Source organism: Drosophila simulans, chromosome 3L, assembly GCF_016746395.2.
Source record: "Drosophila simulans strain w501 chromosome 3L, Prin_Dsim_3.1, whole genome shotgun sequence".
Classification (NCBI taxonomy): domain Eukaryota; kingdom Metazoa; phylum Arthropoda; class Insecta; order Diptera; family Drosophilidae; genus Drosophila; species Drosophila simulans.
Window position 1 is genome coordinate 16,301,924 of NC_052522.2, and position 13,474 is coordinate 16,315,397.

The 13,474-nt window shown below is 41.2% G+C and overlaps 3 protein-coding genes across 3 annotated transcripts; 2 read left to right on the top strand and 1 right to left on the bottom strand.

Annotated features, from left to right (window-relative positions):
* Positions 1-790: 790 nt before the first annotated feature.
* Positions 791-9,590, bottom strand: LOC6738344 (multiple inositol polyphosphate phosphatase 1). Its single transcript, XM_016169389.3, has 6 exons — positions 9,436-9,590; positions 2,758-3,016; positions 2,182-2,418; positions 1,880-2,121; positions 1,737-1,809; positions 791-1,678 (listed from the first exon to the last, which is right to left on the bottom strand). The coding sequence occupies exons 2-6, from the start codon at positions 3,010-3,012 to the stop codon at positions 1,082-1,084; spliced, it is 1,404 nt and encodes a 467-aa protein (XP_016032189.1). The 5' UTR covers positions 3,013-3,016; positions 9,436-9,590; the 3' UTR covers positions 791-1,081.
* On the top strand, positions 3,905-4,440 carry LOC27207902 (cytochrome b-c1 complex subunit 10). Its single transcript, XM_016183534.3, has 2 exons — positions 3,905-4,064; positions 4,188-4,440. Exons 1-2 carry the CDS (start codon positions 3,985-3,987, stop codon positions 4,324-4,326), a joined length of 219 nt encoding a protein of 72 aa, XP_016032190.1. The 5' UTR covers positions 3,905-3,984; the 3' UTR covers positions 4,327-4,440.
* Positions 9,591-11,473: 1,883 nt separating the features above from the next.
* On the top strand, positions 11,474-13,099 carry LOC6738345 (endothelial differentiation-related factor 1 homolog). Its single transcript, XM_016171594.3, is given in 3 exon segments — positions 11,474-11,691; positions 11,914-12,074; positions 12,395-13,099. Coding segments are annotated over 3 exon segments (567 nt in total). The 5' UTR covers positions 11,474-11,567; the 3' UTR covers positions 12,677-13,099.
* Positions 13,100-13,474: the final 375 nt, after the last annotated feature.

Sequence of the window (13,474 nt, forward strand, 5' to 3'; positions counted from 1 at the left end):
ACTTAGTCTGGCCTAATACCCATCATTAGAGCATTTAACAGGAAACACGTGACGCTGCATAGCATCCAACCTGCCCCTCCCCTTCCATTATCCTGCTCATGTCGCTCTGCGAAAATCTAAAACAGTGGAAAAGTGCGGGGTATGGCACTTTAAACAGGGCCTACGGTTTTCACACCCGAAAAGGATTTGTCAAAGCTGACTTTTGCAGGGGGACATCCGGGAGTGGAGGTCAGGAGGCTCCTCCAGGCTAGACACAGTGGTCGTGGATGGCGCACTGATTGTGCCTGGGAAATGTAATTAAATTCGAATTTCTTCCATGTTTTAAGCCGGGCATAAGCGACTTGTGAGTATTTACAGTAGGGTTAGTATTTTAAACGATTATATTAATTGCTAACCTAAAGATTAGGTAGATGATTTCATTACACATTTAAACCAAGTTACTTTGGCACATCTTAAATGGCCTTTTAAGCCGTTTCTATAAACAAAGCGAAAACCTTTGCAAAATAAATGTTGTGGAAAATTTTCATGGAGTTGCTGAGGTAGAGAACATTGTGCATTCAATCAGGTGTTACTTAAACTTTAAGACTATATTTCTGTGTTATACATATTTTTTTTATAAGTGGAATGAATTTAAAGCACACTATTGATAAACTTTTGTGTTACAAACCCACTGTACTGCTTGCAAGCGCCATCTAGCGCTCGCGTATGTGTCATATACATTCTACATGAATTATACATTATACATGAAGCAGTTGCCTTGGCGCGAAATTATAACGAATTGAAACAACACTCACATTTTAAAGACTCATTTTATTCAGTTAATATAAAGCTATTTCTGACTGGAGCGCCATCAACGTTCATTAAGCGTTTAGAAAAATCGTTAAGTTGAATATTTCAGTATCTGGTTGTGTGTGTTTTTTGTGTGTGTGTGACTTCTCGACTGTGTGAAGAATTGTGCTGTAGCTGGATTAAAAGTAAAAAATCTAAATCAAAAAATACTTGACTGACATGCGCCGCGAGGCGTCCCTCCATTTGGTACGAAATTTGTACATTACGAGTTAAAAACTAATCTAATCGAAAGTTAGTGCATTAAGTAGACCAGCATGGCGGCGAGCGTGGTGGCCAGAAGTCCACCAACTCCGGATCCCAGCGATGGAGCACCTCCCGTCCGGCAGTAGTATTCGCCACAGTCCGCATCCGCAATGGTCTTGTACTTCTCGAGGACATCGGACCACTTGCACAGGCCGACGCTGCACCAGTCCAGCTGCACGGCCTGCTGGTTGAGGAAGAAGACCACCTTCTCGCGATCCAAGTCCGCCGGACAGTCGTACTTCACCGCCACGAAATTGGCGGCAAACGGATCGATCAGGCTGGTCTTCCAGCGGCGGCTCGTCAAACTATCGTAATTGTCCGCCCTCAACTTGATGTCGTCCTTCTGGATTCCCAGCGCAGTAATCAGGGTTAGAAGACCAGTCGAGTGACCGAAATGAGCCACCACATGCGGCGACACCGGGTTGCTCAGGTGGGTGAGCAGGTCCTGCACCAGTCGGCAGTTAAGATGTGCGTTTTCCGGGAATCCATAGCCCGAACCGTAGTAGTACTTTAGATCCTCCAGGTACTCAAAGACCGTTATTTGCTCCGGCAAGAAGGCGCCGCACCAGACGCTATTGCGGTCCACCTGTAATTTGCAGTTGACCAACTAACTTTTCTAAGAATTCCTCGAATAACACACTCACATTCCACGCCTGCTCATAGCGGCACATATCGTACATCAGCTTGATGTCCGCCTCCTCCAGGGTGTAAAGGAAACTGTGGGTGAAAAATTAAATTTTTTAAAATCTTGCAATATTCATGGGAAACTTTAATTTTTCAAACTTACCCCAATCGAGTGGAGATTTCCGCCAACGTGTCGTTGTACAGCTTGGACTGATGAAACTTGTAGTACTCAGAGCCCTCATCCTTGTAGTTCACATCCTTGAACGAGGAGCAATAGTCATAGGGACGCAGCAGCAGATCCTGCTTGGGAATCTCGACGGGATGAGCAGCGTTTTGGGAACCAAAGAGACCCTCGGCGAAAGCCTTGAAACTTTCCGTGGTGCGCTGGGTGTCCGTGTGGCGGAACTAAAGTAACCAATAAATATATATATTTTCTTTATGATAGCTAACCGCTTCCAAACCCACCTGGTAGTAAGTGTCGTTATAGTTGGGGGTCAGCACAGTGGGGTAGTACCGCTGGTACAGCTTGGCCGTACCCCGGAGATCCTCGTAGCCCTGGGCGGTCAGATACTCCTCCATGTCGGGCGTTATGCTGCTGTTCCACTTCCACAACTTGATGGCAATCAGGTCCGTCTGGCAGAGGGCATCCGTTTCGGGCTTGGTCCTGGCCACTTGGTAGTTGTTAATGATGAGATCGCGCAGCTGGAAATGATTATCATGAATATACAATTGAGCTACTTTATTGAGTTTACAAAAACAAATGGCCTTTAAAGCTGGCATTTGAATGGCTGTTACTTGTGCTGCATACAAATGATATATTTGTAAAGATTACAACGTCGTAAATTTTACGCAGCTATAGCTCATATTTGTTGGCAATAAAACGTTTCCTAAATGGGCAGCTTGGCTGTCAATGAATTATGGCTTACACGTTTGTAATTCACTGAATAAACTAATAGGTTTCATTTTCGCGAAAGAGTGATTACACTCGGAAAAGTAAAAGCATTCTTCTTATCTTTACCTAATCCTAACTGCAGCACTCACCTCGGCCACCCTGGGCGCCTTGTTGATCATGCTCTTCTTGGGCAGCCGTGTGCCGTGTCTGTGGAAGATCCACATCTTCTGGGGCTGACAGCCGGGCACCAGGTACTGCTTGTCGATGTCCGTGCCCTTGACGATCTGATAGGCGGTCTTCGAGGAGAACTGGCGTGTCTGGAGGCGGGAGGTGTCCTTGCTGAAGCAGTAGTCATCTTGGGCGATGGCCACCAGTGGCAGCAGTAGCAAAATCAGCAGGCGCATAGCTCTGGGGAAATTCAAAGGGAAACGGAGGATGGAGTCAGCTGGGAGGCGGCAAAAGGGTTGCCCGAACATTTAACGGGCCCAGCCTTCGGTTGGGCGCATATCCTTGAACTGTCGTCCTGTCCAACTGGCTGTGGCTGCCCTAATGGACACAGCGAGTGTCATATGTGAAGGCCCGCTGGAAGCCACCCACCTCAGACAGCGGAAAGGTGTGGCATTTAAATTGCTTCGCTGGCGTCTGGCAAGGAGCTTGGCAAGACAACCTGGGAGGGGCCCACAGAATCGAATCGAATGGAAATCCAGTCGGAGTTCGGAAGAAATGCCAGCACACACGCACCCACACTGGGAAAAAATGTTTACTTAGCGTGTGTCTAAAGGGTGCCTCATCAAAACATATTTCCCAGGATGCATTTTAATATTACAAGCACATTGCATGAGCAATCCTTGAAGATTTTGGAAACTTATAGAAAATTCTTTGCAATATGTCTTGTATTTTTTTCCCAGATTTGACGCTACATCCTTTTTCTCAGTGCACAGAAGCGCCGCGAAGAAGTAACCTCACTCTGGCCCTGAAAATTAGGCTAATGATTTTCGCTTGGCCCTGCTGACAAATTGCTGCAGTTCTAGTCCTCCACGTGGCTTTTAGTCATCAGCTCGAGTCCATCAAGCGAACTCCAACCCCTGTCTCCACCTTCACACTCCTTTTCCAATTAGGTCAGGCCAACAACAAGTTGGGATTGCTCATAGATTGCTCATAAAAGATTGTAATGTTTCAATTTAGTGCCCGCATCCGACATTGATTAATCAATGCCTTTTGCAGTTCATTTCGATGGGTATACAATAGCTCATTAGCGTGTTGTAATTCGAACTTCGTAGATAGTTATAATATGAATTTTGAGTGACAAGCTGGCCCGACGCTATACTTCTAAAATTTGATAGCAAGCGAAGTTCTTTCAGAATCTAAAAATCAAAATGAGTTTAAAGAAAAAAGCATGTGGTCTATGGTGCAAGCACAAACCATCGCAAAATCAAAAAGCATTGGCCGTAGCCTTGTGAGTGTGAAGATAAGGCAAAGGAAGGGCACGAGATAGCCAGAGTTGCATTCTAAACAGAGTTGCCAGCCTGGCCTAAGAAGCATACCCAGTATTGACATTAATATTTTCTTATGTCCACAGCGCACCATCCGCTGTCACCTTTGGGCTGGCTGCAGCATTGGCTGTTGTTTACTATACCGATTGGAAAGTTATTGCCGGATGGATTCCCCTATATAATACCAAGTTTCCTAAGCCTGAAGACCCTAAGAAAAAAAAGTAATAGGAGATGAAGGCTGCCGCTCGCTTATTTTTAGTCTTTATGCTTGAACAAAATCGTACTCTTGAAGATCGTGACTTCTGGGGAAAATTATACAAATAAACGGTTTTACTGGTATTCAATGTTTTTTCTATGTATTTCGATGCCTTTTGCGGTTGAATGTTGCTTATATTTTGGAAATGCATTTGGTGGAACACGCTTCCAAACAAAATAAATGCTCTGCCAGTCAAAACACAAGTCGAAAGAACAACAAATAAATTGTTGCCACAGCACCAGAAATAGATGATCCAAAAAGCCCCTTAATCCAAAAAAAAAAACAAAATGATTTTGGAAACAAATTTGGGGTTTTTTGTGTTTACAGTTTCGATCGCTGGTAAATGCAGTTGGGCAACCTGTTGCATGGATGGCATGGTAAATAAATAAATATGACGGATATGTGATGCTGGTACACAGAAAGAAAGTTCGGGTTGGTTACTTTTATGATATTCCAACATATTTACTTATTAAAAGAATCGAATTTAATCGAATTAATTTCTTTATAAATATATAAACATTTAAGTACCATATTTAAAGGAAGTATACATTGTCTGCTTTCCCAAGTATAATGCTTGAACTTATCGTGTCTTAATATCTTAAGTTTTCTCTCAGTGCACCTGTGACGTCAGTGGCATAGCATTGACAGCTGCAATTAGCTTGTGAAATTTCCAATTACACATCCCATGTGCGGAAGGCCAAAAAGCGATCTGACTGACACACGCATCTAAATTTTGCCGCCTCCAGTGCCATCTTTGCATTTTCAAGTGCAAATAATTGCCTCACATTCGCATCGCATCCAGCGGATTGCTTGCACTTTTCTAGCGCTACAGATACTTTGGATATTTTCCGATATTTCAGACGATCTGCTATCTGAGACCCAAGTCCCCCTTTGGGCGGGCACTCCCCTAATCAATTGAATGCCCCTCCTTTGTTTGCATTTTCAACCCATTCCCATTCGCATCGGCATTTTTCTAGTTTTGTGTGTTTTCTCAATGCGAAATTAAAATTCCAATTTGGCTGCCATCTCGCGTTTACTTAGCTGGCTTTATGAACTGGGCGAGCAAATTGCTGCCAACTGCCCCCCCATCGTTTGTAAAACAGATTCGCCAACTCGGAAAACTAATTTGATCTGTGAGTAATATTTAATATATGATATACGCTTAATATTCTCCATTGATCGTGACATTCGGCTAATTTGCCTGACTGTGTACATAAATGGAAAACGCCTCGTTATACACGGAAAATATCGCGATTATTTCGAATGTGGCATATTATTAAGGGAAAATGAAAATTAATTACAAATTTGATTTTCCTCCTCATTCGATATGCGATATTTACTCATACTTTTGTTTCGGTGTATCCATTGCCTTTCAATAAACTTGTAGTTCTTATTTCTAAGAGATCTGCCCTCGTGCCGGTTTCATTTGTGAATTTTTTAGAGCATGGAGCATAAATCAAAACAGAAATATATTCGGCTGCCGTTTTTTTTTCCGACTGTTTCCATTTTGCCTAATTTATAGATGTGTTTTTCACTAATTTTTCTTTGGTCTGTCTGCAGCAGAAGTCACTGTTAGTGACTCGAAATCCAATTCATCATTTCACCAATTGATTTTTCCAGCACACACTGAACAGATCCAACCGATCGGATCGATCGATCTCGATCTGGGATCGTTGAACCTTTTGCGGTGAAATTATATAATTTCGATTACGAAACACAATTCGGAGATGTGGAGCAGTGAATGCGCAGATACTTGCATCAATTGCTGGCCAAGTTAATTGATCATGCACGCAAACTTTTCGCTTTTCCAGTGTTCGCTAGCGGTTTTCACAGCTGCCCGCGAATACGAGTATGGTCGCACCAAAAAGAAGACAAGTGGCTAAGAGTGTAGAATGCTTAAATCAAAGATCCGCAACTACCGTGCATATTAATTAGCGTACGTGTGCAAATGAGTGGCGGGAGGAGGTGGGGGCGATTGCCAGGTCGGTCCACCAATTATCGTAATGATGCTCAAGCGCAATTCACTTAAAATCCCCGACACGTCCCCTTCAAATGGCGCATATATCATGAAAGCCATATGAACCGAGATATTACACAGTCCTCTCATATATGTACATATATGTTTTGTATTTATGGACAGTCTTGGGCGACCGGAACATCCATGTTCCGAGCATAACATAAAAAACATTGGGACATTGGGCCATTGTAAGACAAGGCCATCATCTAGTTAATATGCAGACATCGAATTCCTGCGGGAAAACGGCGTTTGGAGCCCCGAATGATACGAGCGTAGTTCTCCGCCTGCCTTTGGGAATCTTTAATTAAATGCGATAGCTCCGAAAATTGCCGGCGAGCATTAAGTACTTAATTTATCACCCAGGGCCCCAAGGCGACCTTCCCCATTACAATTCCGACGGATCTCTGTGGGATCTCCGGTCTGGCCTGTGTACGTTTGGAAAATATTTGAAAATATGCCGCCTGCTTGACCTCAGCGTGACAAGTGAGAAGGGGTGAAGTGGGGAAGGGAAATGGTGCTGGGAATTTTGAAAGCGTTTCCAAAAGTATTTTCGGGGATAGTTGGTTGGCAGGCGGAATATCTGACGTCGGTCGCCTTTCGAATGATATATACGTATTCACTAATGCCCATTAAAAATCGAGAACGCTGCTGAACTATTCGCGATGGCAAACAAGGAAGCCAAAAGGAATATAATGGAAAGTGTTTCGGTTAAGGTTAAGTGAGCAATGGCCAATGCCAAAATCATTTTGGCAACGTATCAAGAGGGAACGGCTTTTGACAAATTCTGCAATTTATTTGAGGCGAATGGTGGGGCGATCGTGAGAATTTTCCTCTCTCTTTGCGGTTGCTAAATATAAAAGTTGCTAATTAAAGTCAAACACTTGAACTTATTTACACTGCGCAATCGTGCGCGGTTTATTATACATTTTTTAAGAAGTTTACTTAACTAAGGTACTTAAAATTGTGCAACTTTCAAGAAAAAAGCAATTTTTTATAACCTACATATCGAGATTTTCAAGAGCAAACAAATAGTTTGAGATTGGAAAAATCGCCGGAAATCGTTAAAAAAAAATATAAACACATGCCTGAAATAAAAATAAAACCAATTTACCTAAGCCCATTAAAAATATGGTTCTTTGTCTGGGATTAAAATAGCTTGCAGAACTTTACCAGTAGGTAGGTGTTTTATGTGAACGATTTTGGCAACATTGTTAAACTTGAATGGCTTCTGTCAATATTATTGTTATTATATTATTATTATAGCAATTTCAGAAAAAGATAGAGGAAAATCTCCCTTTATTTGGAAAAATAAATATTTGTTGTATACATTTTGTTTTCCATTGAGATCAGAAGCCAAACAAACCCCACATTATTTAGCTCTTCAATAGGGCCAAGCAATTCCTAACAACTTGTGCAACAACTTGGCCAAAACGATTTGAAGGGAAGACAGATGGAAAAACAGTGCTATGGAAAACCAGGGGCGACCAAATTTTCCAAGAGCAAAGCCGATCGCAGCTGAGGAAAAACAAGTTCGAGTCGTTGGCCTAAAACCGGTTCCCTCGCCATCTCTTCTGGCCAAATGCTTACATATTGGTTTGTTTGTTTTTACCTAGGTAGTTGGCCCAGATAATGGGCCGAGACTCGACTCACCCACGCTCCTCATGTAGCAAAATGACAAGTATTGAAGCCGTCGACACATTCGAGCGGCAAGAACTCGAGGGAATTCCAAATATTTTCTAGGGCTGAAACCCACGGAAAATTCAGATTTTGTATGTATGTGAGTTAAGCGATAATGAAACGAAATTAAAGGTTGTTTAATGTGTCCCCGCGGTCCTTGGACGGCGGAAAGGGCAGTAGCAGAGCCAAGCAGAGCATGGCGTGTCCAAGTGGGAGTCGCGTGCCCGCGGGGCCACTCATAAATCTGGCAATCCCCCCCAGAGAAGTTGGCAATCGGGAAGTTGGCCGCCAACAAGACACTTGTTACAACTATTTGTTTGCGTAATTCGCCTATCTTTGTCCTACTATCCACTTTAAGTGCACGAACTTAGATTAATCTGCCTGCGCCGGATAGACTTAATTATTTTAAGCGCGTTATTAAAACGCGTGCAAAACGCACTCGGCTCATTTGAGTCGCTCCACACTCCACTCAGGTGATGCAAACGGCTGCCACCTGCTAATTTGATTGCTCAGCCAACGAAACGCGATTTGGCCACGAATTCTGGCAAAAAAAAAAAATACGATTTGATTTCAGCCTAGAACGTTGAACCTATCATAGGGTTAGATGCACTGCAAGAAATTCTATAGTTGTAGATATAGATGTGTACATTTCGAAATCTTTAAAAAACGATTGCATTTAAATAAATATATATGAATTACATTACATTTAAATGTAAGATGACATATTTTGGAGCTACAACTTTGTAATTCGTGCATTTTTCTCAGTTTTTTTTTGCCCTTTGGCGAATTAAAAAAGTCACACGCTGCGTGGAAATGGAGACCGAAAAAAAAAAAGTAAGAAACAAGCAAAAGCAAATTCGTTCCCAAAAAAACTGATTAATGTAGACACCTCAAGTTTCCAGCCATTTTCATTCATATGCAAAACGTCGAATGGTAACCATTTAATACTATACTATTTCGCTGAGCTCATCACGAAATCGAAAGAAAAATAAAAATAATAGAAATACGTTATTTGTTTAGCCGTTTGTTATACAACAATTATACGTAGATGACCGAAGCGAACAGGTTCCCCCAGCGAATTCCATCTAGAAATCTGTGACTGCGAATTACGAAAATAAACAGAAGCCGCAGGTGCAACTGGGAAATATCTAAAATTGATAGATAGATAGCTAGATATTTAGAGTGCAATCTAATGGATCAATTAAGTGCCATGTAATTGCCACCGCCAAAATGATCGCGTGAATTTCTTGGCACAAATTATGTGAATTTCGCTTTAAATATACGAATAGACGACAGTTTATGCCTCATAAATTGTGCTCGTGACATTATATCATAATTGGGAATTAGCTGAATTTTAAAGGAGCTCACACACACACACACGCACCTAGTTGGTAATTTAAATGCACTTGGTAAACAATTGAAGTTGGGCAGTAGTTTTTTTCCCTTAGCCGTTTCAAGCGACTTAACCGCACACGACGTCGCGACCGCTGAACGCTCGAAATGAAACTGACGAAAACGCGCCCAAATCGCCTCCAAGTTGCCTCTCTCTCTTCTCACACGTTTTCTCTCCCTTACTCTTTGCTCTGGGAAGTTACGCGATAAGAGATTACAATTTGTAAACACTTTGCGCAGGTGGGGAAGCGCAGGTGAGATGAAGATAAGGAACTAACTCAAATTATACTTAAGTAAAACGACTTCAACAGGACAGAACTATGATAATTAGGCCAACTGAGATCACCGAATAAATCATCACTCAAATATAAACATATATTGTAACCAAAATGAATTGGAATATTAGTATTAGCAATTAGTAAGCTACCAGTTTTTTATAAAGTATGGAAAACGCTACAGATAGTTAAATCTACAATATATCGAAAATTGTAAGTACCATAAGTAATGTTTACTTGTTGTTTTATAAGATCATAGTTTAAAAATTCTATATTGGCTATACTTCTTTTTCCTAACATTATTATAATATAAATCAAAAGCTATACATGTGCATAAAAATAACTTACAATAAACTGATAAAGTTTAGTGTAATCCCTAATTGCAATTTTGTGTAAATCGCATCATAGCTTATCGTTATTCCAAACCCGTTTGTATGTTAACTGATAATTTATTTGATATCATAATAATAACCTGATAATTTATTTCCTTGATTAACATAAATATGACAACTTTTAATTAGAGCAGATCTCATTTATAAGCTTATACATATATAGGTGAGTACTTTGAATTAGCTTCAAGTGGTAAATAAATTTAAAACTATCTATAATAATCACAGTTGAAATGTTTTAAGAAAGAGTTATAGCTTGACTATAGCGTCACCTGATTCAAATAACAATAGAGCGCCCCCAAAGTCCACCTCCATCGTTTCAGACGTTCAAGTTTACTGCTTTGGCGGCACTAATCGCATTTGCCTGATAAGAACAAAGCCCGCAAGGAACTGCGATCCTTAGTATAGATTTCACTTGAAATATCATCGGAATTCTCCTCCCGGCAGATAAGTAATTGGCGTTGGACTCGAACAATCTGTCTTTCTATGAAGATTGCTGCCTGAGTCGATAAGGGGATGACATTCTGAAGTGGCTCCGATCCATTATTAGCACTTAAAAGCCGAATAGTACGCAACTATGACGTTAGTCAAGGACTTACTTGCGTCACAAAACCAACATGAGTTGTTTTCAAACTTCAAAAGAACCCTTACAATGTTTCAACGTTTCCACTGAAATCTGGAAATTTTTAATTGAAATTGTAGCATTCCCCTTGGCAACTTAGATAAAATCTCGTACGTTATTTGGTTTATTAAAATATTGAACAAATCAACAGAATTTATTGTTTTCGACTTCAATATCCCTTGTATTTTGTGTACAAAAGCACAAATGCGATATAGTTATCATCATGAATACTATTTATTTAAAAATGTACATAATAATAAGTTTTCTATTGTATAAAAATCTAGGAGCTACGGGAAAATAAGAAAATTTAAAAATATACAACTTTTGAAATACCGCCTGCAAAAGTATCGATTGAAGTCATCGAGCGTTTGCAAGGAAACAGCTGTTTTTGCTGATATCGAGTTACGATAGGCCTAAACGTTGCCAGTTTTTCAAAGTTTCACGTGGGAAGTCCATGGATGGAAATGCGAAATTTTAACAACAAAACAACAAATGTTTTTTTTAATATGATTTAACTGTTGGAAAATTGCATATCTATTTTTAAGAACCGCTAATACTTTCCTAAATTGAAGGACTTTGAATCGCACTGTTGAGCTTACGCGACAAACAAGATTTTTTAGTGCAAAATCAGGACTGGTCGGGAATATACCATCTGGTAACACTGAATTGAAGATAGTTCTGGAATTTCGTAGTTTTAATTAATAATAAAATCAGATTTAACAAAGCAAAGCAGCCAATGTGAGTTCTTTCAAACGCAGCGAGTCAACGAGGCGATTAGTTCGGCAGTTTTCACTCATAAATTTTAATTTTTCGTCTCCACCACAAATCGACGAAAAAGATGTCGGACTGGGACTCTGTGACTGTTCTGCGGAAGAAGGCACCCAAATCGTCGACCCTCAAGACGGAATCGGCGGTCAACCAGGCGCGCCGCCAAGGAGTCGCCGTGGATACCCAACAGAAGTGTGAGTGCCGGCCAAACATCTCGACCTCCTCCATTGATGAGTGACCCCCTTTTGCGACCACACCACTGTAGTCTAACCTAGAATCGCCTCCTGCTGCATTGCGTGGCAATTCAGTTGCTGGTTGGGCCAGCTTTCCGCCGATTTCACAATCGCAAGCAAACCTTTCACGCTGCCCGTGGGAAGTCCCCTAGTAATGACACACTTCAAATCTTTTACGTACAGATGGTGCTGGCACCAACAAGCAGCATGTGACCACCAAGAACACTGCCAAACTGGACCGCGAGACAGAGGAGCTGCGCCACGACAAGATCCCTCTCGATGTGGGCAAGCTCATCCAACAGGGACGACAGAGCAAGGGCCTCAGCCAAAAGGACCTGGCAACTGTAGGTTCAATGCATTACATTGTAGTGAATAGACGATAGATGTTTTTCCTTTCAAAACCTAATACCAATGGTTTTTTATACCATTTAAAATCATGCTGTCAGAAATATTTTGAATATCTCTAATGTATACAAAAAAAAAACCTTATTGGAAGGCAGCTTTTCCTTTGGTTAGTTTTATATATTTACAATTCACTAGGTCACCAAACTATAATAGCAAACTAAATATAGCATTGATAAATCTAAAAATAGCTTTTCAAATCAGATGTGCGTCTAAAGTTCAATTTAATGACATTGTTTAACTCGAACTTCATCTATTTCAGAAAATCTGCGAAAAGCAGCAAGTGGTAACCGACTACGAGGCCGGTCGCGGTATTCCAAACAACTTGATTCTGGGTAAAATGGAACGCGTTCTTGGCATTAAGCTGCGCGGCAAGGAGCGCGGCCAACCAATAGCGCCTCCCGGTAAAAAGTGAGATGATGCTGCCGCGTCCGCCGCCAGTGGTGCTCCACACACGGCCACCTCAGCACGCAGTGCCCGGCAACAGAACCATCAACACCCGGATTCTGGAGGCTGGAGCACTGTAAGCGGCAGACGCAAATGAAGCATTATCGGGAGGCTGGAGAACCAAATCAAATCGGGTCATACAGCAGCAGCTGCCGACGCAGCAAACACAGAAGCATACAAAACCGAAGATCTAACTAATCACCACTATGAGCGCCAATTTTGCAGTTTTATTTGTTTGTCCAAGCCAAGGGTTTAGCGACATTCGCAGCGCTTGCCACTTGTCACTACCTTTGCCGATAAATTAACCATTGTAATTACCCACAATACATACAGTCACACACGAGATGCACACAAGCCGGAAACGGAAGCGGAGACGGACGTGAAACGCAAAAGACTAATCTGATATTAACGCGCTCATAGCTTGGAGTAGTGTTATTCGTTCATTTTGGCATTAGAGTATGTTTTGAAACTTGATCTAATTTATGGAATTAAAACCAAGACATAAAAAGCATGGAAAACACTCGAATTTCTTTCAATTTTTTTTTTACACCCAATCAGCCGTACACAATATTTGCATGAACGAACCATTAGCATTCAGCTAAATCCATTGAGCAGAAACACATGATTAAATGATATATGAAAATCCTTAGAGCTTAGTCGGACTTTTCTCCTTTGTAATTTATCATGTAAGGCTCTTGAACTGTGCGTTTACTAATGCATTATACATATTATACAAAAACATATGCTAAATGTATTTAGAAACCTTTTCTAGTCTACAAAATATTTAAATAATTAAGCGATGGCATTTTCTCAATGTTTGTTTCCCACTGCCCAAACCCCATTCCTCCGCAGCTACGGATTCGAAGTTGAGGATATATAGCTCCCGTACATGTGT